This window comes from Erithacus rubecula (assembly GCF_903797595.1).
Source record: "Erithacus rubecula genome assembly, chromosome: 4".
NCBI lineage: Eukaryota > Metazoa > Chordata > Aves > Passeriformes > Muscicapidae > Erithacus > Erithacus rubecula.
The window spans coordinates 67,651,685-67,661,960 of record NC_136686.1 but is presented as its reverse complement, the minus strand read 5'-3'; the positions used below and the strand labels follow the sequence as shown (position 1 = coordinate 67,661,960).

At 46.4% G+C, this 10,276-nt stretch overlaps 1 protein-coding gene across 1 annotated transcript; it reads left to right on the top strand.

Annotated features, from left to right (window-relative positions):
- The first annotated feature begins 1,126 nt into the window (after nucleotides 1–1,126).
- Nucleotides 1,127–9,468, top strand: TUBAL3 (tubulin alpha like 3). The gene is made up of 4 exons (XM_079305265.1): nucleotides 1,127–1,213; nucleotides 4,927–5,170; nucleotides 6,213–6,361; nucleotides 7,743–9,468. The coding sequence occupies exons 1-4, from the start codon at nucleotides 1,211–1,213 to the stop codon at nucleotides 8,724–8,726; spliced, it is 1,380 nt and encodes a 459-aa protein (XP_079161391.1). The 5' UTR covers nucleotides 1,127–1,210; the 3' UTR covers nucleotides 8,727–9,468.
- Nucleotides 9,469–10,276: the final 808 nt, after the last annotated feature.

The window sequence follows — 10,276 nt, the reverse complement described above, 5'->3', positions numbered from 1 at the left end:
AACCATTAAATTTCTCTTTTTGGTTTTTCTCCAGGAAAGCTGAAATTCCAGGAAGTTTCTGCCACCACCAACTCCAAAAGTTCCCTCTTCTAATTTTCCCCCTCCAAAAAACCCCCAAAATTTGGATTTGAGGTTGCAAGAAGAATTTTTAATGGGAAATTAAGAGGTAAATGAGGGGAATTGTAGGATGAACAAAAGAAAAAATGGGAATTTTTAAATGGGAAATTAAGAATTAAATGAGGAGAATTGTTGGATGAACCAAAGAAAATTTGGGAATTTTAAATGGGAAATTAAGAATTAAATAAGGAGAATTATTGGATGGACCAAAGAAAATTTGTGAATTTTTAAATGGAAAATGAAGAGGTAAATGAGAGGAATTGTTGGATGGACCAAAGAAAATTTGGGAATTTTAAATGGGAAATGAAGAGGTAAATGAGAGGAATTGTTGGATGGACCAAAGAAAATTTGGGAATTTTAAATGGGAAATGAAGAGGTAAATGAGAGGAATTGTTGGATGAACCAAAGAAAATTTGGGAATTTTAAATGGGAAATTAAGAGGTAAATTAGAGAAATTAAGAAAAAATTCACACAGGCACTGCTGGAATCTGGAAAATCCCACAGAAATGGGGCCAAAAGTGATTCCCAATCCTTGGCAGGAATCCAGAGGGGGCAGAGCTTCCACCTGAATATCCCAGAGGTGCAAATCCCATGAAATCCTGGATAATCTACAGAAAAAAAGACCAAAAACTGCAGGATTTTATCTAAAAATTGACAAAATGAAGAATATCTGTACCAGTGCTGTGAGTAATGATCAAGATTATTCCTGGATAAAGTGAATTATGTGGGAACACACAAAACTTCTCCAACTTTTTTTTTTTTTTTTTTTACCACCCCCACTTAAAAAAACCTTCAAAATCACCTTTTATTCTCTTTAAATAAAACCCTTAAAAAAAAAAAAAAGCAAAAAACTCACATTACACTACCTTTAATCATAAAAATCCTGCCAGCTGGGCTGAATTTGATCCCGATTTTTTGGTTTTTTTTTAATTTTTATTATTTTTATTCTAGGATGGAAAGAAAAGGAGCTCTGCTCCTTTAAGCTTGGAGAAACTTTTTGAAATTCAGGTGGAGTCAGGATTTCCTGGGCTATAAAGTTGCAGGGAGAGGCAGAGGCAGCAGCTGCTTTGCTCAGATCTTACCCAGCCTCACCATGGTAAGAACATTCCATTTCCAATATATTGTTTTTTTTTTCCTCCTCCCCCCACCAAGCTCAAAATTCTTTTTTTTTCCTTCTCTTTTTTTTTCTCCCAGGGATTTTGAATTTTCAGCAGTTTTGTTGGAATTGCTTGGTACCTCCTGGGTTATTGATTCAGGGTTTGCTCCTTATAAGGGAAAAATGAGGGATGTGCTTGGAATTGTTGGAGTGGCCTCTTGGTGCTTTTTTTCCCTGTGGAGTTTGCAGCTCCTGAAGTTGGGTCTGAAAAGTTGGAAAGTTTTTTAAAAGTTGGGGGTTTTTTTTAATTTTTTTTTTTTTTTTTTTTTTTTTAATATGGGCAGGACCAGCAAAATTTTTCCTTAACTAAATTAGGGATTAAAATTTAAATTTTTAGTCCTTCTGTCCCCCTTTTTCCCCCCAAATTTTAACACTCTCAATGTGCTGCAACAAGCACAACTTTTAGTTTTGGGTTTTTTTTTTTTTTTTCCTTAGGAATGAGCTGCCATGTTGCCTTTGTCTGCTCTAAACCCTTGGGATTAGATATTAAATGAATAAAAATCCCACTTTACCATGTACTTTTTTCATGGAATCCCTGCTCCAAAACATTTGCAGCTGGAGATTTTAAAAAAAAATCTGCAATCCTGATTATTTTTGGCTGCTCCAGCTGAAACTTTTTGGGGAAAGAGGATCCCAACTGACACTTTTTTTTTTTTTTTTTTTTTTTTTTTTTTTTTGGGTGAATGCAAAGGAGCAACTTGTTGGAAAAAAAAAAATCTGGTTGCAAATGGGAGAAAACTTCAAAGTGGCTCCCAGGGATTTGGCTTTGAACTTTTCCTTTAGTCTGCAGATTTCTGGTCTGGCCTGGCCATAAAAGTGTTAAATATTTACATGGTGTTCCCAATGGGAAAATCAGCTGGACAACAATAGGCTGCCTATAGCCAGAGTCTGTAAAAGTCACTTCAGCTGGATGCAAATGTTGGGAAGATCCCAAAAAAACCCTCTGGAATATTTTAGAGGAGGGGAAAACCTCCAATAAACCGCTGCTTTTTTTTTTTTTTTTTTTTCTTCCAGCAGCTCTCACTTTTTTTGTTTGATTTTTTTTTTCCATTCCTTTGTTCTCATTCCCTGAGCTCTGGCAAATTCCAGTGCTCCCAGTGCAGCAGGTGCTGGGAATGGGGATTTGGGAGAGGAGCAGCTGTCCCAGGGAAGGGCTGGGAAGCTGAGCAGGGAAATCTGGGATGGGGAATTATTGCAACCATGCACTGGGAGGGCTGGGCTGGGGCAGCCAGCATTGCCCACATAGTGCAGGGGGCAGCTGGGGCTGTGGGAGTGGGATCCTGAAATCCCTGATCCCAAAAAATCCCTGATCCCAGGGGGAGTGGGATCCTGAAATCTCTGATCCCAAAAAATCCCTGAAACCAGGGGGAATGGGATCCTGAAATCTCTGATCCCAAAAAATCCCTGAAACCAGAGGAGTGGGATCCTGAAATCTCTGATCCCAAAAAATCCCTGAAACCAGGGGAATGGGATCCTGAAATCCCTGATCCCAAAAAATCCCTGAAACCAGGGGAATGGGATCCTGAAATCCCTGATCCCAAAAAATCCCTGATCCCAGGGGGAGTGGGATCCTGAAATCCCTGATCCCAAAAAATCTCTGAAACCAGGGGAGTGGGATCCTGAAATCCCTGATCCCAAAAAATCCCTGAAACCAGGGGGGTGGGATCCTGACAATTCCTGATCCCAAAAAATCCCTGATCCCAGGGGGAGTGGGATCCTGAAATCCCTGATCCCAAAAAATCCCTGAAACCAGAGGAGTGGGATCCTGAAATCCCTGATCCCAAAAAATCCCTGAAACCAGGGGGATGGGATCCTGAAATCCCTGATCCCAAAAAATCCCTGGTCCCAGGGGGAATGGGATTCTGAAATCCCTGAACCCAAAAAATCCCTGGTCCCAGGGGAATGGGATCCTGACAATCCCTGATCCCAAAAAAACCCTGAAACCAGTGGGAATGGGTTTCTGACAATCCTTGACCCCAGCAGGAGTGGGATTCTGGAAACTCCTGATCCTGGCAGGAATGGGATCCTGAAAATCCTTGATCCCAGCAGGAATGGGATCCCAACAATTCCTGATCCTGGGGGGAGTGGGATCCCAAAAATCCCTGAACCCAGTAGCAATGGGATCCCAAAAATCCTGATCCCAGCAGGAATGGGATCCTGACAATCCCTGATCCTGAAAAATCCCTGATCCCAGCAGGAATGGAATCCCAACAGCTCCTGATCCCAACAGGAATGGGATCCCACAGCTCCTTATCCAACAATCCTTGATCCTGATCCCAGAAGGAATGGGATCATGACAATCCCTGATCCCAGCAGCTCCTTTTCCTGACAATCCCCTGATTCCAGCAATCCCCTAATCCCAGCATTTCCTTATCCTGATAATCCCAGCAGGAATGGGATTCCAGCAGGAATTGGGATCCCTACAATCCCTGATCCTGACAATCCCTGATGCCAGCAGGAATGGGATCCCTACAATCCCTGATCCCAGCAGGAATGGGATCCCAACAATCCCTGATCCCAGCAGCCTCCACGCCCCCAGAATTGGGGTTCTCAGCCCTCTCTGGGATTTGGGGTGTTCAGGCAGCTCTGGGTTGGTGTTCCAGGAATGATCCAATCCTGCCTTGCTCTGTCCTGGCTGTGTGGGATGGGAAAATCTTGGCACATCCATGCTTGGGGAAGGAAGGAGATGAAGTTTCACTGGATCCTTTCCCTGCCACCAGTGCTTGTGCCCTGGGATGTCCAGCTGGAATCTTCTGGAGGCTCTTTGGGTGGTTGTGCACTTCCCTGGAGATTTGGGATCTGCTGATCCCACCACCCCTCTCTAAGCTGGGCTTACCCATGGAGATCCCAGCCTGAGCCAGGCTGCCACAAATCCCGGGATCAGCTGCACTGCTCATCCTTTTTGGGTGGGATCAGCTCCCATTCCCAGCCATCCCTTGGGAAGCAGCACGGCAATAATTGGGATTCTTGGGATCTGGGGCAGGAGGCTGTGCCCTGGCTTTGATCTTGGCGTGGTGGAAGCAGCAGATGCCAATTACCCGGGGAAGCAGCAGCAAAAGTGCCCAGGGAGCCTCCAGGAGACGCCGGTGCCTGGGGAGCTTCCCTGGAGCTGGGAGTGACCTGGATAAATCCGGGCTTGTAGCCCTGCCTTGCTCTGCCCCGGGGCAATCCCTGTTTCTCCAGCCTCTTTCCTGCCCTGACTCCAGCTTGGCTCAGCTTTTCCAAGCTTGGCTTCTCCCTGAGCTTTTCCCCCGAGGTCAAGAGCTTGGAGCTGCTGTTGCTGATTCCCGTCAGGATGTGGGGATTGGAGCTGCTGCTGCTCAGCTGCTTCCTGCCCCAGCATGGAGCCAGCAGCTTCCCTTCCCCTTCCCCTTCCCCTTCCCCTTCCCCTTCCCCTTCCCCTTCCCCTTCCCCTTCCCCTTCCCCTTCCCCTTCCCCTTCCCCTTCCCCTTCCCCTTCCCCTTCCCCTTCCCCTTCCCCTTCCCCTTCCCTTTTTCTGGGAATGCTCCATCCAGCAGATCCTGCTTTAATCCCAGTTTGATTCCAGCTCCAGACACTTCTGTTTCCCTCATCACTCTGAGGAGAGCTGTGGGGGCTGGAACCGCTGATGGCACCCCCCAGGATGTGTGAAATTCCCAATTTCCCTTTTGCAGAGGGAGTGCATTTCCATCCACATCGGGCAGGCTGGAGTGCAGATGGGCAATGCCTGCTGGGAGCTCTATTGCCTGGAGCACGGCATCCAGGCTGATGGCACCATCCCTGGCTCCCAGCAGCTGAAATCCACGGATCCCAACTCTGAGCAGGTGGATTCCTCCTTTGAGACCTTCTTCTGTGAGACAGCATCTGGCAAACACGTGCCCCGGGCTGTGTTCATAGACCTGGAGCCCACTGTCATTGGTAAAACTGAGTTTTTGTGCTTGATCCAGCTTTAATTTATAATTCCCAAACCTTTTTCCATGGGGTTCTGCTGCTCCCACTCCCCTGCTCTGGTTAAATATCCCCAGCCACTGGAAGCAGACAGAATTTACACTTCCAAAGGAGTGACAAACTCGTGGTTTTGTCTTTGTTCTCTCCTTTCGGGACCTTCAGCAGGTGGAAAATGACCTGGATTTGCCAGTCCTTGGTGGTCCTGGCCTGAATTCCACCATCCCATGGCCAGATGTGGCACATCTGGTTCTAGTGTCACACATTCCATGGGTTTGTAGGACCCAGCTGTCCTGTTTGGCCAACTTGATCTTGGAGATCTTTCCCAACCTGATGGATTCCAAAAGATTCCCACTTCCCCTTCCAGCCCCTTTGGGGATCTCTGGGTGTTTGTGTGGCACCTCAGTTTGAGGTGTCTTCCTAGAAAATAATAATTACTTTATTTTGGAAATTACTCCAAATCCAGCCACCTGCTCCTGCCCTCCAGGCTTCTCCTTCTGTCTTTTCATCTGGGATGTGACTCATTAGTTCTAATTAAAGGATTGTTTGGGTTCTGCTTAATTTTTAGACACCTCATTAAGGTATTAAATGGAGAACTGAATGAGTGAGCCAGGAGATTATGGGATGTGTAGATGTTAGGATGGAGTGGATTAAAAACCCCTCTGGGGCTGGGTCAGGTGGAAATGTCAACACTGAGGGAATTTTGTTTGTGCTGGAGAGCAGAGGATGGAAGTGGAGCTTCCAGCCTGTGGTAACCAATCCCACAAAAATACTGAAATTGTAGTGTCCTAACTCATTAATTGAGATTACTAACAGATTAATTTAGGATTTCAGGGAGGTGTAGGGTAAAGATGGAGTTCTGTAGGACCTCACCTATGTGAGTTTATCCCACAACCTTTCCCTAACCATGCCATACCCTCCTGTTGGACATCCCACAGATTTTTTCCTCCATCAAAACTTCCCACCCATAACTTTCCTCTGTGATTTCTCTCCCTGATTTCTCCTCCTGCTGCAGATGAGATCAGGACTGGGCCCTACCACGGGCTCTTCCACCCAGAGCAGCTCATCAGTGGCAAGGAGGATGCTGCCAACAACTACGCCCGTGGCCACTACACCATTGGCAAGGAGATCATCGACACCGTGCTCAGCAGGATCCGGAAAATGGTGAGGGACACGCTTTGGGTGAAAATTGCACCATCCTGGGGCTGGGGGTAGGAAAAACAAAACAAGTCTTCCATTAAAAATCATCTTTGGGTGAGATCCAAGGGTTGCTGTTGCTGTTGGGAGTTGGTTTGAGGCTTGGGAATGCTCCAAATGTGTGTTTGTCCTAAAAGCGGAGAATTATCGTTAAACCGGGTTTAAGATGCTCGGGGAGTGCTCTAAGCTGAGTTTGGTGCTTGGGATAAATATCCCAGTGCTTACAGGGAAAAGTATCCAATATTCTTGGGATAGTTTTCAACTCTTTGGGATAAATATACAATATTCTTGGGATTATCCCAGTTCTTACAGGGATAAATTTCCATTTTCTTGGGATAGTTATCCCAGTTCTTAAAGAAATAAAAATCCATTATTTGGATTGTTATCCCAGTCCTTGCAGGGATAAGTATCCATTTTCTTGGGGTAGTTATTCCAGTCCTTGCAGGGATAAACATCCAATATTCTTGGGATGGTTATCTCAGTCCTTAAAGGGAGAAATAGCAGTTTTTCTTGGAATAATTATCCCAGTCCTTACAGGGAAAAAATATCCATTTTCTTGGGATAGTTATCCCAATATTTTGGGATAGTTATTCCAGTCCTGAAAGGGATAAATATCCATTTTTTCTTGGCTTAATTATCCCAATTCTTGCAGAGATAAATATGCAATATTCTTGGGATAGTTATTCCAGTCCTTACAGGAGAAAAATATCCATTTTCTTGGGATAATTATCCTGATCCTTGCAGGGATAAATATGGAATATCCTTGGGGTAGTTATTCCACTCCTTGCAGGGATAAATATGCAATATTCTTGGGATAGTTATTCCAGTCCTTACAGGGATAAATATCCAATATTATTGGAATAGTTATTCCAGTCCTTACAGGGATAAATATCTAATATTCTTGGGATAATTTTTTTGGTCCTTAGGATAAATATCTAATATTATTGGGATAGTTTTTTTTATTATTCCTTGGGATAAATATCCACTCTTTGCAGGAATAAATATCCAATACTATTGGGATAGTTATTCCAGTCCTTACAGGGATAAATACCCAGTGTTCTTGGGGTTGTTTTTTGTTTCTTGGGATAAATATCCAGTGTTCTTGGGGTAGTTTTTTGGTCCTTGGGGTAAATATCCACTCTTTGCAAGGATAAATATCCAATACTATTGGGATAGTTATTCCAGTCCTTACAGGGATAAATATCCAGTGTTCTTGGGGTAGTTATTTATTCCTTGGGATAAATATCTAATGTTCTTGGGGTAGTTTTTTTATTCCTTGGGATAAATGTCCAATATTCTTGGGGTAGTTTTCCAGTCCTTGGGATAAATACCCAGTGCTCTGCTGCAGGCTGACCAGTGCAGTGGCCTCCAAGGCTTCCTGGTGTTCCACAGCTTCGGCGGCGGCACCGGCTCTGGCTTCACCTCCCTGCTGATGGAGCGGCTCTCGGTGGAGTACAGCAAGAAATCCAAGCTGGAATTCTCGGTGTACCCGGCCCCGCAGGTGTCCACGGCCGTGGTGGAGCCCTACAACTCCATCCTCACCACCCACACCACGCTGGAGCACTCGGACTGCTCCTTCATGGTGGACAACGAGGCCATCTACGACATCTGCCACCGCAACCTGGACATCGAGCGCCCCACCTACACCAACCTGAACCGCCTGATCGGGCAGATCGTGTCGTCGGTCACGGCCTCTCTGCGCTTCAACGGCGCCCTCAACGTCGACCTCATCGAGTTCCAGACCAACCTGGTGCCCTACCCCCGCATCCACTTCCCGCTCACCACCTACGCGCCCATCGTCTCGGCGGAGAAGGCGTTCCACGAGCAGCTCTCCGTGCCGGAGATCACCAGCGCCTGCTTCGAGTTCTCCAACCAGATGGTGAAGTGCGACCCGCGGCGCGGCAAGTACATGGCGTGCTGCCTGCTGTACCGCGGCGACGTGGTGCCCAAGGACGTCAACGCCGCCATCGCCGCCATCAAGACGCGCCGCTCCATCCAGTTCGTGGACTGGTGCCCCACTGGGTTCAAGGTGGGCATCAACTACCAGCCGCCCACCGTGGTGCCAGGGGGGGATCTGGCCAAGGTGCAGAGGGCTGTGTGCATGCTGAGCAACACCACGGCCATCGCCGAGGCCTGGGCCCGCCTGGACCACAAGTTTGATTTGATGTACGCCAAGAGGGCGTTCGTGCATTGGTATGTGGGGGAGGGCATGGAGGAGGGGGAGTTCTCGGAGGCCAGGGAGGATCTGGCGGCGCTGGAGAAGGATTATGAGGAGGTTGGAAGGGACTCTGTGGATGGAGAGGAGGAGGAGGGTGATGAGGATGAGTATTGACAAACTGTGCCTGGCCTTGTGGTGGTGATGAGAGAGGGGGACGCTGACTGGTAACCAAAATCCAGCTTGACTGAGCACTACATGTGCTCCTTTCACAGTTAATTTTTACCATTTTACATTTATTTTACCACTTGCAGCAAGGCTGGTTGTATTTTACTGCAATCACCTAGACCAACTTTACATCTCCACTTGGTAAAATCCCATTTCCCATTAAGCCAGACTTGACTCAGCCTTGCAGTCAGAGCTCTGTTTGCTCTTGCCAGGGTATCCTCATTATCAGGCTGCACCTGCTGATTAATCTGCAGTGCTCAGTCTCATTTGCATATTACCCATACCCACAGTCTTGACCTCAGCTGCAATCCAATTCTGTCCCCAATTCCAATCTGGAGGTGCTGAAGGACTGGCCTGGACCTTGATGCCATGTTTGATGTATTAAACCTCCCCTGCTTGCATAGTTTGGGCTCACAGAGCTCCTCCTTAGCCTGGGTGTCTTGAGCTTTATCCCACTGCTGTTTATTGATGAGTGATGCTGAGTCAGGCCTAAGTTAGGCCTGACATCCTGCCTAGCTGGGAGATCCCAGTCCCTAATGCAGGGAATGCTGCCTGCTTTGGCTGGAATGGCAAACTCTTGCTCTGGCTTTTTCTTGTTAAAAGCACTTTGGAATTAGAAATGCACCTGTAAACTTCTATGCAAATGGCTTTTTGTATATGAATAAAGAGGGGTTTTTTTTGTGGCTTGGAATTCCTTGGATTCACCCAGGGTGGTTTTGTGGGGAGATGTCCTGAGGAGAAGAGCAAATGCTGATCAGGGTGTGCTGGCAGAGAGTCATCAACCCTAATTAGTGTGGGGGAAGTGCCCTATATCCTGTGGGAATTTCTGTCTGGAGCTGGATGTGCTCAGGAATTCCAAGTCTGGGATCAGGGAATCCCTTTGGAATAGTGGGGAGCAATTTTGGGTGGGGTTTGGCCTCCTCACCACCTTTGGTGAAGCTCAGGTGCTGCCTGAGCAAATCCTGGTGGTTGGGGGAGTGCTGAGGATTTGGGAAATTTCCCAAAACAGGGAAATCCAGCCAAGAATGGGGACAGGGAAAGGGAAGGGAGCTGGGGATGGAGTCACCCCAGAAAGGAGAGAGATTTTGGGGTAAATCCCAGAGTTTTTATGGAGCTCTTCACAAGAGGTGAATCCTCATTGAGTGACTTTGGTTTTTTTTTCTTACCTGGGAATAGCAAAGCTGCTCCTACAGAATTCCAGCCTGTTGGGATGTTCCCATCCACCATCCTTAATCCTGTTTTATTCAGAATTAAGACATCAAATGAATTACTTTGTGCTGATAGTAAATTCTCCAGAACCTTAAATTTTTCTAATTAGGCCATTAGTTAAGTGCTTAAATTTGAATTCAATTTTTTAATTTAAAATTTTAAACCATTGCACTGGTGATGAGGGGGCTCAGTTAGACTAAGGAATTCCATGGGAAGATTTTATCCATTCCCAACCTCCACACAGCTCATTTTTGTTTCTTTTTACTTTCAGCTTGCTCCAATTTAGGTTT